Source organism: Chanos chanos, chromosome 6 (assembly GCF_902362185.1).
Source record: "Chanos chanos chromosome 6, fChaCha1.1, whole genome shotgun sequence".
NCBI lineage: Eukaryota > Metazoa > Chordata > Actinopteri > Gonorynchiformes > Chanidae > Chanos > Chanos chanos.
The window spans coordinates 7053573-7074258 of record NC_044500.1 but is presented as its reverse complement, the minus strand read 5'-3'; the positions used below and the strand labels follow the sequence as shown (position 1 = coordinate 7074258).

General features: G+C 39.8%; 3 protein-coding genes across 3 annotated transcripts; all 3 read left to right on the top strand.

Moving 5' to 3' along the window:
* On the top strand, window positions 1-927 carry LOC115814818 (olfactory receptor 51I2-like). The gene has a single exon (XM_030777776.1). The coding sequence runs from the start codon at window positions 1-3 to the stop codon at window positions 925-927; it is 927 nt and encodes a 308-aa protein (XP_030633636.1).
* Window positions 928-9026: 8099 nt separating this feature from the next.
* LOC115814159 (olfactory receptor 13D1-like) lies at window positions 9027-9941 on the top strand. The gene has a single exon (XM_030776885.1). It carries the CDS (start codon window positions 9033-9035, stop codon window positions 9939-9941), a length of 909 nt encoding a protein of 302 aa, XP_030632745.1. The 5' UTR covers window positions 9027-9032.
* A 3274-nt stretch (window positions 9942-13215) lies between these two features.
* On the top strand, window positions 13216-14127 carry LOC115814693 (olfactory receptor 6N2-like). Its single transcript, XM_030777623.1, has one exon. The coding sequence runs from the start codon at window positions 13222-13224 to the stop codon at window positions 14125-14127; it is 906 nt and encodes a 301-aa protein (XP_030633483.1). The 5' UTR covers window positions 13216-13221.
* The last annotated feature ends 6559 nt before the right edge of the window (window positions 14128-20686 follow it).

Genomic DNA, 20686 nt, shown 5'->3' with positions numbered 1-20686 from the left:
ATGGAAAATGCTTCTTTTCCAACTTCTTTGTACTTCGTCATGTATCAAAATCAAGGCCACAACAGATATATATTTTTCACAGTAGGACTTACTTTGTATTGTGCTATTATATCTTTTAATGTGATTATTCCTCTTGTAATATTAAGGGTAAAAGTATTGCATCAGCCCATGTACTTGCTCATTTCTTGTTTATCATTCAACTCTCTGTATGGCACTGCTGGCCTCTTTCCAAGACTATTAACTGATTTTCTCTCTGATGTGCATACTATATCTCCACCGGCCTGCTATATTCAAACTTTTGTTGTTCACACTTATGCATCATATGAATTTACTATTCTAACTTTAATGGCATATGACAGATATGTAGCCATATGTAAGCCCTTACAATATCACAGCATCATGACTGCTAAGGTTCTTGTCAGTCTGATAACTGCTGCATTGTTGTTTCCAGTGTTTTCCATTGGTTTTGCTGTGTTTATGTCTGCGAGACATATGTTGTGTGGTAATGAATTAACCAAACTGTATTGCAGTGGCTGGTCAATAAATAGACTGTCTTGTGAGGACACAACAGCTAACAACATTATAGGCCTTTTTGTTTTAGTAATCACAGTTTTCTTGCCTATGGGATTCATTTTGTATTCTTATATTAGAATTCTAATTATTTGTCAAAGACGTTCGTCCGAATTTAAAGCCAAAGCTTTTCATACTTGTCTGCCTCATATAGTTACATTTGTTAATTACTCAACAACAGTTTTCTGTGAGATCGTTACAAGTCGATATGAGCCTGGTGAACTCCCTGAGGTTGTGACAGTCGTTTTGTCCTTGGAATTTCTCATTATACCCCCAGTTTTAAATCCTCTTATTTATGGATTTAAATGTCCTGATATCCGAAGAGAGATAAATTGTCTGTTCAAAAAGTGGCGTTAAAGCATATACATCATTTATAGGAATAACAAGTGTGGCTTTTCACTTTTAATGGCAAACTATTCTGCACAAATAAACTCAAATTTAATCAGATTGCAAAAAGCACATACATTTCCAAAGAGAACATGCAGCAAAGGCACCGTTACATAGCGTGGCAGTGCACTCCAAAACAGTGATTTAGAATTAACACTGACCCTTCATTCTCATTTTGTCATTGTGTATCAATCTGCTGTGATAAAATTCATTCATCACAAGCCAGTTTCAATATTTTTCAATGTTAAAAGCAAGGCATCACTTTTTCTGTTGTCCATGAATTTATCAACACTGTTTAAATGTGTATTCACTTCAAAAATAAAACACTGAGTTGATATAGAAAGATCTTTCTTTTAAAACTGTATCACTTAATTTGTATAAATACCACTTTATGTAATGAAGTGTGAAATGAGGATAAGCAAAAATTATCACTCTCATAAATAGTAATGAGCCTCCAGTTACCAAATTCAGAATTATGGGTTTTACGTAAAAGTGGAATACTCTCGCTTAACCAACTCATGCATCATTCATTAGCTGGGCTCTCTGAAATTCTTAAAGGGTTTTATGTTCAATTTACAGCATAGGAAAAAAATTAAAAAAGAAAGAAAGGAAAAGAATAAAAATGCATGGATGCTTTATCCCAGTGTGTGACAATGACATGCTGTAATTTATAATGTAACATTAAGACAGTTCAAATTCATGGAGGCAATGCTATGATTCTGAATTTAGCACCGGCTTTATTCCCTCATTTAATCCAGCATGGCAAATGAGTGCAGACAGGCGTGGACACAGCTCCAGAACTCCAGGTCTCCAACAGTCCAGGTCTCCAGTTCTCCAGCAAGTGGACACATAGGTGCCAGACCTGAGACTTGAATCTGTGCTCCAGTTACTGGTGTGGAGCAAGGTCATTCTGGTTCAAGATAATTTTTTTTTTTTTTTTTTATTTCTATACCGTTTGCAATGTTATTATTGTCTGTTGCACTCTTCTTTCTTAACCTAGTGTTTGTGATAGAGAGTCTCGAGTGGCAGGAAAACAATAGGCTACTCACAGTCTGCGCTGAAGAATGTCTGTAGCTTCAGTTAAAGTGGATGCAGGGAGAAAGCGGGACACTGTGCTACTCACAGTGTGCGTGGGGTAGAGCTGTATCTGCAGTCAGCGTGGGTGCAGGGGGAGAGCGGGAAATCGGGCACATCAAAGGCTCCACCATGCACACTGTCACTGTTCTAGTCCCAGCCATTCACTTGCTGAATAAAATGAAATAGGAAAAAACAAGCAACCGAAAAAGCAAGCACAAACTGACTTAATGAAGCTGCTCGCATCTCTCTGTCTAGGAGGCGTTTGCCTCGTCTAAACGAGTATAAACCAAACAAAATCACTCCTTCACTAGCCAAGCTAGCAAAGCAGCTTCACCACAGCAGACAGCAACTAGCTGGCCCGGTCCTCTTCGGAAAGTGGTTCCTCCTCTTCTTCTCACGGATGAGAATAAACCGCACTAATCTGGCCCCAACTACTGTGGCTGAAAACAACAAAACCGACTGTGTGCTCAACAGGCAGAGTGAAGATATCTTACAGCAAGGCTGCAGAGGCTTCATGCACAGCCACACCGACACACCGCCATCTCTTCTCTTTCACTCTCTCTCTCTCCATCCTGCGTGCTCTCCATCACAAGCTTATCATTGGCTGAGGCTTCGGCGTGTGCTCACGCATGAACATGGGGAATGAGCCTTAAGGGGCTAGACATGAAAATAAAAAGGGGAATAAAAATGTTTTTGTGAATGTCGTCCATCACTCATTCTAACTGTCTGGCCACACCATAAAATCGTTTTTATCAGTCAGTGTGGTCATTTCATGTTTCTGTAATGGTTAGTACTGCAGTGCAACTTGATACTGAAATGTCAGCTGACCCAAGAGGTTCGTTTGTGCAAGCTGTAAGATACAAAGCCGTTGTGCGAGTGCCTGACACCTTTCCAGTGAACAAAAGGTCAGCACCCAGACTCAATGGAATTTTCATTCATTGGCCCAAGACAACGATGGGAACCGATTGTCAGCAAGGACTATCAAAGAAAGAATCCATTTTTATCACCGCCCAAGATGTCGCTTGACTATCTCCACCACCATTGACTGATCAAATGCTGAACTGGCAGCCACGAGCTGTAAACAGGCAAATGCAAAACAAACGCAAATTTGTGTTCCTGAATATAATTCAACTGTGTGACAAATGTACTACATATTGTTTTTCTTGTTGTAATATTTTTGTAGAAATGATTGTACTCAGAGACACAGAGCCAAAGTAAGTGCTGTTTACTGTCGCACTTTGATTCTTCTGCAAACAGGTACTGAACATGAGTGATTATACAGTTGCTGTATTACCCCTACTACTGCTGGCATTATTACCATACCTAATGTTTTGGTATAAGGCTACTCTGCTCCTCTCCCCAAGACTGACCTATGAAAAGAAGAATAAATAACTGTACTGTTACAATTAAGTTAAGTTTCTGTGATTGCACACACACACTGTGAACAGTGAATTTGTCCTCTGCATTTAACCCATCCAACACACGAGTAGTGAACACACACACCAGATGCAGAAGCAGCGGGCAGCATTCCTTGGGGAGCATTGGGGTTAAGTTCCTTGCTCAAGGGCACACAGCCGTGGATGTTGGGCATGGGAATTGAACCGGCAACCCTCCAGTCACAAGCCCATGGCTGCCCTAAAGCTAGTAGTGTCCTGGCCGTCGGGCATACTGGGACAAATCCTGGTGGGCCACCACAAAGTTTTTACTGGCCCTGTCTGTCTTTACCTTCCCTTTCTGTGTGATTGTCATTCCGGGTGCCCATGAGAGTATGCTGCGTGCGTGTTCTGGGACTGGGCTCACTGGCCAATCACAACCAGTTAGTTAATGTGCGTTAACATTCTAGACTAGTGCAAAAGAAGCGCACAGCAGTGAGATGGCCAATGAAAGCCAAGGACAAAAAAAATGTCAAAAAGTAAAGGAGGGGCAGAAAAAATTAGAGAAAAAAGGAAGCAGGCATTAGAGGTACAGGCTTCCAAATTAAAAAAAAAAAAAAAAAACTGAAAAACTGTTTGGGCATCAGCATCCTCACGTAACCGGCAACGCTATTTTCGAGGAGCAGACTGAAGCGGTAAGATGTTGTATATACTGTACATATGTAATCAATTCTCACTTTGAAACACCTTAAAACATAACACAAAATGTGATAAACATTTACATATTTTTTTGTGTAGGCTGGGTTGCAATAAATACATATGAAATTACATTAAACCCCACCATAACTGACTAACGTATATACTGTACATATGTAATCAACCCTCACCGACCAAATTTTCCCACCAAAACGACCACTAACCACACCTCCCCCAACCCCCACACCCAGGTCGGTCCCAGCAGGCAAGCCCAGGGCTGAATTTCCGTCCCAGTACACCTCTGGTTGTAAACATATTTGTTAAACTCTACATGCAGTGATTGAATTATACTAACAAACTTGTCACTAACACAACACTAAGCACATTAAACTTGAATACTAGATTCACTCCTGATTATCTCTACATGAACACTTAGAGAGTAAGCTTTTTGGTGCTGTCCACTACCTTCCGGAGAGCGACGTTCTTTTAGAATACCTTGAGATGCACCAACCGGAACATCCTCTTGGGCCGTGCTTCTTGATTGTACTTCACATCCTGTTGAGTAGTCCAGGAAATCACTGACATCCCCTCTGCTTGATTGTCCTGAAGCTTTAGATGGTAGCAAGTGATCTACATTTGCTTTAACTTGACGATGACCAACTCGTACCTCATAGGTTAATGGTCCCCTGCATTGCAGAATTGTCCCGGGAATCCACAGTTTCTTGGCATGTTTGAAATCTCGAACTAACACTCGCTTTCCCAGACTGAACATTCGGAGTGGCTTTGCTCACTTGTCATGAACCTTCTTCTGCTGTAGCTGATGCTTGACCACCACTGCAGACATGTCAGCTTTCAATAATGAGAGGCAAGTGTGTGGTTGTCTCTTTATAAACAGTTCAGCTGGAGTGCATTCAGTGACTGTATGTAGAGTGTTTCTGTATGTGAACAGGAACTGAGCAAGCTGCTGATGGGGTGACAGACTGAGCCTCCAGTCAAGTCCAAGCTTTCTTGAATGACTGCACAGCTCGCTCCACTGCTCCACTGGATGCAGAGTGTGTTGTGTCCTAATACATTGTGCTGTGTATTGGCTGTGTTCTATTGCATTTGGTGCTGTTCTCCTCCTCACCTCTGGATGGTGTATTGGACATAAAGTGCAGTATGTTAGAGTATGTGAGTAGAATAAGAGTGTGACTGAGTAGATGACCTGTTGTATGTATGCTTGATACTTTGCCTGCTACCAGCGAATAAAGTTCGTAACCATTCACCGTCCAGCGTACTTCGCATGCTTACTGCAACTAAGCAACCCAACAGAGTGGTAAGGTCATGACAGAACATGGCAGTCTCGGTCATTCTTGAGAAACTGCTCAAACTCTGTTGATGTAAATGGAGGGCCATTGTCTAACACCAGCACCTTTGGTAGGCCGTCTGATACAAAGAGGTTTCTTGTGCAGTCTTCTCAGCCATCGTCTGCTGGGTAGGTAGGGCTTCCATCTACGACCAGCAGGTAGTGTTGCTTATTTAGTTTGGTGAAATCAATATTTTTTCCCATGGTGCTGTAGCCCATGACCAAGGATGGAGAGCTGCTGTTGCAGGCCTGTTCAGTGTGGTTTCGCATACTACACACTGACCTACAAAGTTCTGTACCTCCTGATCTAGTCCAGGCCACCGCAGGAAAATTCAGGCTCATGCCTTCATCTGCGTTATTCCAGAATGTCTGTCGTGTAAATCTGATAGCAGAATGTCTATCGTGTAAATCTGATAGTCTCTGTCTGAACTTCTGTGGTATGATGACCCTTGATCCCCACAGAATGCATCCCAGATCTGTGGACAACTGGTCCTTCCTTGACATGCTTACAACATTAATTGAGACTGTTAGTTTTGCCATTTGTTAGATATCACATCTGTAAAATAGGTTGTATGAATGCCTGGTGTATGGCTGAAGACAAAAGGCTGAATCTTGGGGTTTACTTACCAAACTGGTATTCTTATCCCAGCGTGGAAAACATGTGCACCAGGTGACTCAGGCTTGTACTAGGTGAGTTCATACACTTTTGGATGGACAGGTCTACGTTTCAGAATAGAGCTTTGTGCATTTTTATATATTAGTGAATAAGTTCTAATATTTAAATGTCAAATGACATTATAACAACAACATAATATTGTTATATTTGTTAAGGACCAAATAGACCACTGCAAAATTATTTATTTATAGGTTTGTGTTTGAGTACAATGAACATTTCTGGTTTACTTTATAAACTGCTGACAACATTTCTCCCAAATTCCAAATAAAAATATTGTCATTCAGAGCATCTATTTGCAGAAAATGACAAGTGGTCAAAACAACAAAAGAGATGAAGTGTTTTCAGACCTCAAATAATGCAAAGAAAACAAGTTCATGTACATTTTTAAACAGCACAATACTAATGTTTTAACTTAGGAAGAGTTCAGAAATCTATATTTGGTGGAATAACCCTAATTTTCAACCACAGCTTTCATGTGTCTTGGCATACTTTCCACTAGTCTTTCATATTGCTGCTGGGTGACTTTGTGCCACTCTTAGCGCAAAAATTCCAGCAGCCTGGCTTTGTTTGATTGCTTGTGACCATCCATCTTCCTCGATCACATTCCAGAGGTTTTCAATGGGGTTCAGGTCTGGAGATTGGGCTTGCCATGACAAGGTCTTGATCTGGTGGTCCTCCATCCACACCTTGATTGACCTGGCTGTGTGGCATGGAGCATTGTCCTGCTGGAAATACCAATCCTCAGACTTGAGGAACATTGTCAGAGCAGAAGGAAGCAAGTTTTCTTCCAGGATAACCTTGAACGTGGCTTGATTCATGTGTCCTTCACAAAGACAAATCTACCAGTTACTAGCCTTACTGAAGCACCCCCAGATCATCACCAATAGTCCACTACATTTCACAGTGGGTATGATGCACTGTGGCTTGTAGGCCTCTCCAGGTCCCCGTCTAACCATTAGATGACCAGGTGTTAGGTAAAGCTGAAAACTGGACTCATCAGAGAAGATGACCCGACTCCACTCTTTTTCAACTCTTTTGGTATGGTCAATAGTTGTCTTTTGATTCCAATTGCTTTTGAGGTAGTACTATCACTGTTTTTGCCATCCAGCTGGCCCTGTTGCAGGAAGATAGTGATGACCACAGCAGGGTTTTTTATACTTTTCTTTGCTAAATAAGATTTTGTTCAGGTGACAACCTAATCAGTACCTTATAAAGTAGGATGAGTTTTGCTTGTGTTGGAATTTAACAAACACTGGAATGGAATGGCTGCCATACATGTAGAGATGGTGATTTAAGAAAAATTTGGAGTGGCCTCTTAATTTTTTCCGGGGCTGTATATCGTAAATCCTTATAGTGGCTGGGGGTTTAAAAAAAAAAAGTGCCTTATCCACAAAACCAGCAGCCAGCTACTGACAGTCTGGCTAAATGACAGCGTACCGTATCTAGCTTGGCTGAGTATACGTGAACACAAGGGGAAGGTTTTACTTAATAAAGAGAAGCACTTCGGCTCTCTCACACTTAAGTCGGATTCTTCTCTGATTAACAACTTGAGAGGCTGTGCTGAGGAGTCGTTCGTTGTCAACACTAGGGCATGACGCTGATAGAAATTTCCGAGCTGTGGAAGCCGAAGGAGGGAATCGGACTGTGTTGCTTCTCCGGTACTCGAGGATGACGATTCTTTAAATGTTTTAGCAAACTGCTTGTGTTGTAGTCCTTTGTATTTGTGCCTCCCCTTGAAATGGTTGAGTTACAGATATTACAATTAGCAGTTTTACTTTCTTTGTTTTCAGTTTTAAAGAAATTCCAAATAGCTGACATGATTCCAAGTTTTATTGCAATACAAGGCCTTTCGCACTAGTTTACAGGCTACGCCATTATACATCAGTGCACTCGTCATTGGGAGCATTAAATTATGATGCAGCTATCACGTATGAGTGTTTACTACGCTGTCTTGGCCTGACATGAGTACCAACAAGTGTATCGGTACATTACTAAAATACACTACTAAAAATGGACAAATAATAAATAATGGCCTGTCTCTAATAATAGCCTGTCTCAATAAAGGCCTGGTTCTAACTTCAGCTGAGGAAAATAAAGGAATTTACGGTGTGTACACACACACACACACACATGTATCTGTATAGCTCTCTTTTTAAAGACTTACCAACTTGGCCACATGGTGCTATAATTACATAAATAGAATATACATTGAAACAGCATTTAGAGCACACTTTAAGCTGGACCGGGGTATTGGAAGGGCTTCTTATTTCTAGGTTTGGGGGAAAATCCCATAAGCCCTTCATCCATTACATCATGATCCTTTTTTATTATTTAATTTTGTAAAATAGCAGGAGCATTTGTCCCTGCAGTGTCAGTGAAGCACATTATATAAAAAGCCAGCTTAGACACAGAGGTAATGTTAGGGTAGTTGAGCACATATACACTGCCTCTTTATATCCCTTCTTTAATCATTATTCTAACTGGCTTCAGAGAAGCACAAAACACAGACTGAAGTAATTCTTGGAGAAATAATTTTCATGAGGTAGAGAGAGAATTAGATTTTTTCTCGATTTTTCTTTTTTAGTCACAGAGTACTTCATTATATTTAAAATCTATTATGAAATATTTTATACAAATAAGGAATATTTTTCTCAGAAGATACATTATTTTAAATTTTGTATTAATTTTCACGTTCATACTGATATATAGATTTAAAACATCTGTTCATCTTCCGCATTTAATTTATAATTTTTCATTGATGCTTTCTATGCTTCGTAAGTTTCAGTGTTTAGATAAACACAGACTAGTGGACATATCATGAAAGAAAATAAAATCAGATTACCTTTCCACACATTAGTCTGAAAGGATTAAATCATGAAAATGTTTACTCTTACAGAGTCAAGCCACAATGAAGAATTTAAGCGGTGTTTTAGTGTTCACTCTCTCTGGGTTTAGTGAAATAACAGAAACTCAATACATGCTCTTCAGCATAACCCTGTTATGTTACATTGTAATTTTGTGGTTCAATATGACTATTATTGTCACTATAATATTAAATAGAAGACTACATGAACCAATGTACATTTTCCTGTGTAATCTGTGTATTAATGCCCTTTATGGAACTACTGGCTTCTATCCCAAATTCATGTATGATCTACTGTTTGAGTTCCAGGTGATTTCATATGCAGGATGTCTCACACAAGCTTTTGTCATTTATTCGTCAGTTTTATGTGACTTTTCAACTTTAGCAATAATGGCATATGACAGGTATGTGGCAATATGCAGGCCATTAGAATATCACACAAAAATGACAAACTACACAGTTATGAAATGTATTCTTTTTTCATGGCTTGCCCCATTCTTTTGCATATCTACTGCCATAGTTTTAACAACCAGACTTACTTTGTGTGGGTCCATTATTGAAAAACTTTATTGTGAAATCTGGGCAGTTGTGAAGCTGTCATGTTCTTCTACAACAGTAAATAATGTATATGGACATATATTAATTCTTGTATATTTCTGTCATGCAATATTTATTTTTTGTTCATATATCAGACTAGTCGGTGCTTGTCAGAAGTCAGCTGAAAGCAGGAAAAGATTCATGCAGACATGTATTCCACATATGCTTGTCTTGCTCAATTTTACTGTTGCTACATTATTTGATGTGCTGTACAGCAGGTATGGATCAACAAATTTCCCCCAAAGTCTGCGTAATTTTTTGGCCTTGGAGTTCCTTATTATACCTCCGATTGTAAACCCCATCATTTACGGACTAAAACTTACCAAAATTCGTGAACAAGTTCTAAGATTTCATTAGACAGTTTTCAGAGCTTGTTTACAATAAAAAGTAAACAGGAGAACAGAAGTAGTTCAAACACTACTACACACATGTTAGCAGGTATAAATTCCTTACTGTAGGAATCTACTTTGTGTTTCATTTTAAATGTTTAATTTAAGAAGAGGATTGTACATTGTGAATATAGATTACCAAATAAATAATTTGTCTTCAACATTCAAATGTTTCCATATATGACTGTTTCATGATTAGTGTATATAACTATTATAATTATTATTATTGCTTTTGTGCTATAGCAACTACTGAAATTCTTTCAAGTGTATTAATTACATAACACTGTTTTCTATGTTATTTGCACTAAACTCTGTTTAGAAATGTGCAGTAAAGCCTACTTGCCCCTATTTTCAGTCTATAAAAAAGCACCTTCAGAAAAGTCAGATTCTGTGAGCCTGAGGAACAGCAAATGATCACAAAGAATCCTGCAGGATTAATGTAGGGAATAGGACCTCTACTTTTCTACTTTTCTCTCTTTATTGTGAAATGTGAATACATCAAGCTAATGAGTATACAAGGATTATGTCAGTGTTAATCAATCACATTTGTATTAAAAAAAAAGAAAGAAAGAAAGAAAAAAAAAGATAGGATGTCCCTATAGGGGAACGCTGCCCTTTTCAGGTAATTCTGTGTGTAAGGACTGGTGCACTGATTATCTTTGTTGTAGCTGATCAGCCTCTCCGTGTAGGTATGTCTCCCTTGTATTCGCTGTCAGTGTTCTTTTAGCTGCTCACACAACATGGTTATAAAGTATATTTTAGGTTTATCCTTAGTGGTCAACTCAGGGAAGATCCCAGTCCCCAGTTTAGAGGACAGCTCTGGCCGGCACATGTTTGGAGCTGTTACTTAAGGAGGATGTCCAAAATTGGCCCACAGTAAAGAGGTTGTCAGCTGCTTCTTTGCTTTGTTTTCTGAGATTTACTGGTTTACGGATGCTTTGCTATGCATTCACTGCTGAGTTAACTGCAGTATTTTAATGCTTTGGACGCTGTTGCCTTGTCCCATGTATAAATAAGTTTGAATTTTAATAGTTTTCTGGCTGTCAGTTTGCCACAGTCTGTTTGTTGTTCACCTGAGCTTGTGCCCATGGCTTCTGCTCTGAGAGTATTGCTTTAGGTCATTTGTTTTGTTTTCCTTGTATCTCCGTCATTTTTACGTTGTTTGACCCACATCACACAGACGTTGTCACACCAGTTATCCCATTACCATCATAAAAAAAAAAACTCATTGTGTTGATGGGGTGGTTTATATTACCATTGCCTTGATTTAATTAACCTTCATCTTATATCTCTTTGCTGTGTGTGGTGTTTTGTTACTTTTGTTGGTGCTTTGTTGCTACTTCTGTTTGGATTTTTTTAATGCATTTTGTGGTTTGTTACAATTTCTTCCTGGAGATCGCAATATCCTTGGGCCAAATGGGTGACTTCAGTGCACTTGCCTTTATTCTACTTATACCTCTGTGAACGGGCACATTGATCCTATACCATGGATATCTGAAGCATTATTTCAGCCTCACTGAACAAGCACATTTCATTCATATTTGGGTCAAAGATACATAAGAAAAGTGATTTTATCGCCTCTTTTCCTCTCTCCGAATGTTTAACAGCTCAATCCAATGCATCTCCAATAAGCTACTTAACAACAAACACTGTTTTAGTGATGTGTAATGGAGGTGCATAACTGTGGAGAAGTGCATCATAAAGAGCGGAGAAGAAAGTACCCGTGCTTAGAAGGTGTCCCATGAAATTCAACACATTTTTTGGATGAGATAAGCTGTTGCCATTTACTCATTACCTCCTACATTGCCTTCGACATCCAGATATTGCCGGTGAAGTAAGATCAGGTGAATAAATATGTAGAAAGAAGCTGATCAGAGTGGGAATGCTAATAGGCATTCACAGGGAACTGACTGAAACCAAAGTGTAATTATACGAGTGACTTGTGTAAACAAACCGGAAAGACGTGAACATGTTGAATAGATAATGAGCTTGTTGAGCTGGTGAAATGGGGTCTGGCTGGCTAGAAGAGAGGGAACTGGAGACTATTTTTTGTAGCATATTTGAAGTATTCTTTTGAAGTAGCATATATCTAACTTGACTGAAGTATATTTGATCATAATTTCTCACTTGAACTGACCTTTAACTTTGTAAAAATGTTTTCAAAACTTAGCATTATAGGAACAATGTAATGTTTTTACTAATGTTCAGGTGAAAAAATATTGATGTGGGAAAAAATTAAATTGTTCATAAAACTTACAGGCCATATGCTCATCAGCCTTGCTCTAAGCAACAAACCACTTAAGAACATGTGTCTATCCATTTCCAATAAGCACTGTGAAATGTGGACACAATTATAAATTCAATCAGTTTCATCAAACTTCAGATACCATTTTTGCAAAACTTTAGAAAGATTCTCCTATTCATATGATCATTTTAACTCGGTATTTACTGACTTACCGACTTGACCACATGGTGGCCCAAGGTCCACCTATATACATACAACATAAAGTTAAAATGGCTTTGAGTACGTACTAAAAGCTGAGCCGGGGTTGTGGAAAGGTTTCTCATTTCTTGTTTTGGGGAAAAATCCAGTATGCCTGTCACTCATTATAACATTATCTTATTATTGTTCATTTAATGTTGGAAATAGCAGTATTTGTCCCTTCAGTGCCACTGGGCCTCAAACCACTAATCATGACAGCACACTATATAAAAAGCCCTCTCACACACAGAGCTAATGTTAAGATCTGTATGTTAAAAGAGGCTGTGCTACACAGCCTCTTTATATTTATTCTCCAATATGATTTACTCTTACTGACTTCAGGGAAGAACTAAACACAGAATGCATTGTTTCATGAAGATATGATTTTCATAAGGTAGAGAGAGAACTGCAATTAAAAAAAAAAAAAAAAAATCTTTTTTTAGACACACTTGTGTTTCATTGTACATCAGATCTATTATGAAGCTTTTTCCCCATAAGGAGATAAGTAAACATAAGTACGTATTTTCATCTTCTACATTCAATGTATGTATTTTACTGATGCATTATATGCTTGGTACGTATTAATATTTAGATGAAACCAGAACAGGAGAGGTTTCATGAATGGAAATAAAACTGGAATATCTTTGCAAAATTGATATAATATTGTTTTAAAACATAAAAGTGCTAGGGAGTTTGAAATTTTAATTCCGCTTGGAAAATAAGAGGAGAATCATGGAAATGGTTACTCCTGCAAAGTCAAGCCACAATGAAGAATTTAAGCAGTGTTTTAGCGTTCACTCTCTCTGGGTTTAGTGAAATAACAGAAACTCAATACATGCTCTTCAGCATTACCCTGTTATGTTACATTGTAATTTTGTGGTTCAATATGACTATTATTGTCACTATCATCTTAAATAGAAGGCTACATGAACCAATGTACATTTTCCTGTGTAATCTGTGTATTAATGCCCTTTATGGAACTACTGGCTTCTATCCCAAATTCATGTATGATCTACTGTCTGAGTTCCAGGTGATTTCATATGCAGGATGTCTCACACAAGCTTTTGTCATTTATTCGTCAGTTTTATGTGACTTTTCAACTTTAACAATAATGGCATATGACAGGTATGTGGCAATATGTAGGCCATTAGAATATCACTCAAAAGTGACAAACTACACAGTTATGAAATGTATTCTTTTTTCATGGCTTGCCCCATTCTTTTGCCTGTCCACTGGCATAGGTTTAACAACCAGACTTACTTTGTGTGGATCCATTATTGAAAAACTTTATTGTGAAAACTGGGCAGTTGTGAAGCTGTCATGTTCTTCTACAACAGTAGAAAATGTAACTGGATATTTGGTAATAATCATTTATTTCTGTCATGCAATATTTATTTTTTGTTCATATATCAGACTAGTCGGTGCTTGTCAGAAGTCAGCTGAAAGCAGGAAAAGATTCATGCAGACATGTATTCCACATATGCTTGTCTTGCTCAATTTTACTGTTGCTTTGCTGTTTGATGTGATGTACAGCAGGTATGGATCAACAAATTTCCCTCAAGGTTTGCGTAATTTTCTGGCTTTGGAATTCCTTATCATACCTCCAATCATAAATCCTGTCATTTATGGGCTAAAACTTACCAAAATACGCAAACAAGTTTTAAGATTTTAAGACCTGTATATGTGTATGAACATTAAATGTATGAAGTCGCATAAATTCAGTGCATGTTTCCTATTTAAATTTTATAAGTTTAAATGCTTATATATATATAATATAAAACAAGGACCGCACATATTGAATATGGGTTACCACAAATAATTTGACTTCAGTGTTTTTACGTATGTATATCTACATTTCCCAAAGAGTAATCATCCATTTGTACATATATGTACATCTCAGAATTTTTCACCTGTCTTGAAATCTTAATTTCCTTTAATGGGTCTTAGTAACAATAATACATGCACCTTGCCATGCTATCATGTCAAATGTACATTCTCGTTAGCTTATGCACAGAGTTTTATCAATAATCTCCCAGAGTTATCAACTTTAATTGGATCACCGTAAGACCCCACTGAACTTGATCAGGCAACCAAATGCTTAGAGTCAGTGTTTTGCCATACTTTAGATGATGTAGGTCCACTTTAAAGAAAAATAACTAGAGAGAAAAAACTAGCACCCTGGTACAATGATCACACATGCACCTTAAAACAGACCACCACAGAAATACGCACAGCAACAATATTTAGTAACGACTACAATATTTAGCAACGACTACATGAACTATTTCAATGTGAAAATTGAAAGCATCAGACAAAAAATTCAGATCATAAATTTAAAGCCAGACAATCTGATAACCAATACTGAAGGTAACAATATAGCTATATCAGAACATTGATTAGAATGTTTTACCCCCCCTTCAAGCAACCAAACTAATGCCATTGATTTCCTCATCAAAATCAAGCGCTTGTGTATTAGATCCCTTACCAACACACTTCTTCAAACAGACTTTACCAGAAGCAATCAAGCCTCTTCTAAAAATAATCAACTCTTCTCTTCGCACTGGCTATGTACCTAAATCTTTTAAACTAGCCATTATTAAACCCCTGATTAAACAACCTGACCTCGACCCCTGTTCACTGTCTATATCAAACCTCCCCTTTATCTCCAAAATCCTAGAAAAGGCTGTACCACAGAAGTTATGCTTATATCTACATAGGAATAACATTCATGGAATGTATCAGTCAGGATTTAGGCCTCATCATAGCACAGAGACAGCGCTGGTTATAGTAGTAAATAGTAGTACTGGCCTCTGATCAGGGTTGTGTCTCTTTGCTTGTGTTACTTGACCTTAGTGGAGCCTTTGACACCACTGATCACACTATTCTCCTCGACAGACAAGAAAATCTTGTTGGGGTTAAGGGAATGGCCCTTTACTGGTTCAGGTCTTATTTGACTGATCATTATCAGTTTGTTGACGTGAATGGTAACTTCTCCACACATACTAAGGTAATGTTTGGAGTTCCACAAGGTTCTGTTTTAGGCCAACAGCTTTTTTCTTTATATATGCTACCCCTTGGTAATATTATTCATAAACATGGTCTCTAGATCTTCTTATCTAGATATTATATATCTAATATCTGTCTTATCTAGATATTGCCTGGAGGAGCTGTATGTGAAAACACAAATGTCCCAATCAGTTGGACCAGACATTAAACTGACTTTACCCTGCCAGCTCCCTAGTACAAAGTCCGTGTAGTGTCCGACTGAGTCCATGTGTGAATAGATCAGGTCATTGTTAGGAGAATTCACAGCGAGCGAGTGGGCGTGTTGATGCCATTTCTATCTTACGACTGGTGAGAAAATGGAAGAATACAAACATCCGAGGGTGAAGAAGAAGGGTCATTTACATGAAGACTCCAACAAAAATATCTAACTGGAGAGACAAAGAGATTCAGGAACTTCTGTCGGTAAGGCCCGACGGCAAAGCCGTCAGACAAAAGTTGGTAGCCTCGTCCGCCATCTTCGATGTACTGTAAACAAAACACTGCCATTTCTGCAGCATCCTTTTTGCATCATGTCCTGCCTCCTGCACGCTCTACCCAAGCCACACCCCTCGCCTAAACCAAACTGAGCATTTCCAGTAGGCGAGAATGCATCTGACATGGACAATTTCCTATTGTGTGCTACATGTGTGAAAGGGCAACTCTGGACAACGTCCGAACCTGATTCTCTGGACATTGTCTGAAGTTCATTTGAGAAAACAGCATAAGAGACTTCACAGAGAGCTGGATGAAACAAAGTAATATTTATACATGTGACTTAATTTAACAATGAACAGGGAATGGGTGTATATGACGAGATAATGAGCTAGTTGTAAACCAGGAGACTCCAAAGACTGGGTTGACTTCAGAGGACTAGGCGACTCAGGAAGTCTTAGGTGGTCTTAGGTGGACTGGATGACCTGAGATGACCTGGAGAACCCAGAGAATCCGGAGTACCATGCAAATCTTGAGGACCTTGGGGGAATTCTGGAGACCCTGGAGATTTGGGTGGAGCCAAAGAGAACTCTGTCTGCACTGGAGACCACCACACAGAGTACATCCAATAGGGAATGGAAGCAGGCAGGACAGTAGGTAATCCGGGTGACAGGTCCAAAGACCAAGAATGAGCGGGTGATTACTCAACTGACAGGACTGGGAGAGTTGGAGACCCAGGCAGAACAGGAAATGACCCTGTCAACTGAGCTGCAACAACTGGAAACCTAGACAGTGAGATTGGTTACCCAGGCCACAGGCCAGTAACAAGACTGGAGGCCAAGGAATAAGAAGTAAGCCCTAGGATGGGACCTGGGACTGGTTGCTGCCCAGGTAGAACCGGTACTTCAGCTGCTCTTGCACAGGAACTACTACTAGAGAGACCATGAAAACTGGCACTGGAGATTTTGGTCAGTACTGATTAATAAGGTACAGGAGCAGGCTCAGGTACAGATTTAGGAGTGCATGATTCTAGAGCATTCTCCTGGACAGGCTCTGGGGAGGTCTCCGGAGTAGGCTAAGGATCAGGAGCGACATTTATAGCTGACCCAGGAAAAGGCTCTAATACTTTTGCTGGGGCAGCAGCTTCAACAGCCGGCGTTTCTGGGCCTGCTGGATCATTTGCTGCTGCTTCAGGCTCCAGTGACAGTGTCTGCAGTGATAGATTGTGCAGTTGGAGTCTGGGGAGTAACAACAGGGACTTTGATTGAAGCCTCAGGGACATTGGCAAGTATAGTGGCAGGAGTTACACCTGCTGCTGTCGGGACTGAAAAAACTAGAGCTTCAGCAACAGTGACAGACAAAGGACTGGTGCTTCAGTTGATGCTGAGGGAACAGAGACTGGAGCTGGGTCCTAAAATTTGACAGGGATGGGAGCTGGAACTGGGGCCTCAGCAGCTGGTGCTATGTTGTAGTGGAGTGTCTTCAAGTTGGTTGCCAGTGAGGCTGTAGCAGGCATCTTCTACAACTTCAGTGATGTCAAGTCAGGATTTGAAACTGGCCTCTTGGATGCAGGGTAAGATTGCTTCCCTGGACCCATTGGATGGGGCTGCAAGAGTAGCAGCAGGAACTTTGGCTGAAGCTGCAGGGACTGAAGCAAGAACTAACACAGGGACCTTGGAGGTGACAGGAACAGACAGAGGGACCTTAGAAACAGCAGAAACAAATATAGGGATGTTTGAGATTGCAGGAATAAAATTTGGAACTTCATGTCCCAGAGGCATTTTGAGGGGAGCTGCAGAGGACTGGCAGGAACTGGGACTTTAATATGGATGTCTGATGCAGTGTTTTGACCTCACTGAACAAGCTGATGAAGACTTGAGTCAAAGGCCCTGTTCACACCTGGCATTAACAGGCACCTTGGGTGATCCCATCACAAGTGGACAGCTCTAAGTATGTCAGTTCACACTTGGCATTAGAATGCGTTTCCACATGCGTCTCGAGTGACCATTTGTGATCGGATCTCATTTCCCTGGATTACATGCAAATAAACGTATATTATTTCCGTTTGCGAAGATCAAATGCATTGTTGTTTTTTAACCGGCGGGAGGCAACAGTGCCCTCCCCCTGACTAGTCTGCCAGAAATTAAAAGACGGAGAAGGAGGAATCAAAATAATACAGACTGGGTCTACTCCATGGCATGTTCCAGGCAAACCAAATAACCCAAGATGTTTGATGCACTCGTAATACACTGTCTGGCTAAGGAAAATGTCGCCATTTGGATTTGGAGCCTCTGGAGGCAATGTTACGATCTGGGGTTGCTTCAGCTGGGCAGGTGTAGGCTGAGTAAAGTTATGTGGCAGTAAAGTGAAGTCAGCTGAGTACCCGGATGTACTGAATGACCAGGTTATCCCATGAATGGAATTTTTTCTTCCCTGATGGCCCGGGCATATTCCTGGACGACAATGTCAAGATTCATTGAGCTCAAATTGTGAAAGAGTGGTTCAGGGAGCATGAGGAATCATTTTCACACATGAATTGGCCACCACAGATTCCTGATTTTAACCCCTTTGAATGTCTTTGGGATGTGCTGGAGAAGACTTTACGGAGTGGTTATACTCTCTTGTTGTCAACAAGATCTTGGCCAAAAATTAATGCAACTCTGGATGGAAATAAATGTTGTGATGTTGCATAAGGTTGTCGAAACAATGCCACGGCGAATGCACGCCGTAATCAAAGCTAAAGGTAGTGTATATCTCTATGGGCTTTTCGAAAATTCACAAATGGGTGCATACTTCCACTTACACAGAGGACATCAGTTGAGTAGGCAGTTCTTCAGTGTTACCCAGGACACATTCACGTACACACTGCTAAAAGAATGTGGTCATATGCGACCCAGACCACCTGCGAATGTGGTCTGAGCAATCAGGTGTCAATGCGTCTTCAAGGTGTCTTGGGTACATTCACACCTGTACTTAGGACTGTCCACCCAAGACGCATGCAAATGCCAGGGGTGAACAGGGCCAAAGACAGATAACTCTCTCCATACCTTTAAAACCAGACTAAAGACTTATCTATTTTCTCGAACTTATGCATAATATAATTTTGATTTGACTTTGTTAAAGACATGTAAAGCCCTTTGAGACTATAAATAGTGACATTGGTCTCTAAATAAAATTATTATTATTATTATTATTATTATGATGATGATGATTATTATAGGGTGGCACATGGCGCAGTGGGTAGCGCTGTCGCCTCATAGCAAGAAGGTCTCGGGTTTGATTCCCGGCTGGGCGGCCAGGGTCCTTTCTGTGTGGAGTTTATATGTTCTCCCTGTGTCTGCGTGGGTTTCCTCCCACAGTCCAAAGACATGCAGGTTAGGTGAACTGGAGACACTAAATTGCCCCTAGGTATGAATGTGTGTGTGAGTGTGTTTGTCTGTGTGTCTGCCCTGCGATGGACTGGTGACCTGTCCAGAGTGTTTCCCTGCCTTTCGCCCTATGGGCGCTGGGATGGGTTCCAGCACCCCCCGTGACCCTAATCGGGATAAGCGGCTTAGATAATGAATGAGTGAGATTATTATTATAAGAAAAGGAACTGTGAAAATGTCTCGATCTCCTGTTGGCGTCTCTCCCAATGTTTAACAGCCTGATCCACTGCATTTCCACTAAGCCATTTAACAACAAACACTATTTTGGTGATATGCAATGGAGGTGCCTTACTTCAGAGATGCACATCATGAAGAGTGGAGAAGGAAGTCCCTGCACTTAGAAGGTGTTACATGAAATTTGACACACTCTTTGGGAGAGGTAAGCTGTTGCCATTTACCCATTAACTTCTTCATTGCCAACTGCATCCAGATATTGGTGGTGAAGTCTTCTCCCATGAATTTAGGGAGACTGAATGTAAGTGCAGGAAAATTTTTGATCCGAATTGTAATCCATATGCAAAGTCAGAAATGGCAGGAGTTTGGTACATGGCAAAAAAAAGCTTCTATGCACAAAACATAGAGTTAGATATCAGAAAACAGGCTATGTTCAATAAACAAGAACAGAGAACCAGATCAGAACAGGGATGCTAACAGGAAACAAGCAGGTTAATGGGAAACAGGACTGAACAAGAGCAACGCAGCTCAGGACACTATTGTAAGTGAGAGAATTTACAGGGAATTGACTGAAACCAATGTATTTTTTCACAAGTGACTTAATGAGACAATGAACAGGTAACAGATGAACATGATGATAAGATATTGAGGTTGCTGTGTTGTTGAACTGAGGTCAGATTGGCCAGAGGAAAGGGAACTGGAAATTTGTTGTGACAGACAGTTTATTTATTTTTTCTGTTGTTTTTGTTTATTTGCCAGTTGTTTCCTCCATCATTTTCTTTTAATATGTTCTTCTACAGTCACATATATTTTCAAGCTATTTTTTTCATGATTGTGTGTGAATATTTTCAGAGGTTACTTTCTTGAGGACAGTGTCAGTTTCACATCATGATTTGGATTTGGACAGTAAGTTGATGAAAGTATGCACAATGTAGATTCGTAATGATTTTTGAACAATAGCTATGGTAATACCAGCCATTCTGCCAGTGATTTTTTGATTCCACTCAAACACCAATAAATCAGTTAATTAAATTAGTGACGTCTTTGACCCTCATTACTCAGATCTGTGCTCACATCAAGACTCAAAGGAGAAATCACATGATATAAAAGAAACACATATAAAGCAACACAAAAAAGAGCTCACTCTGTATC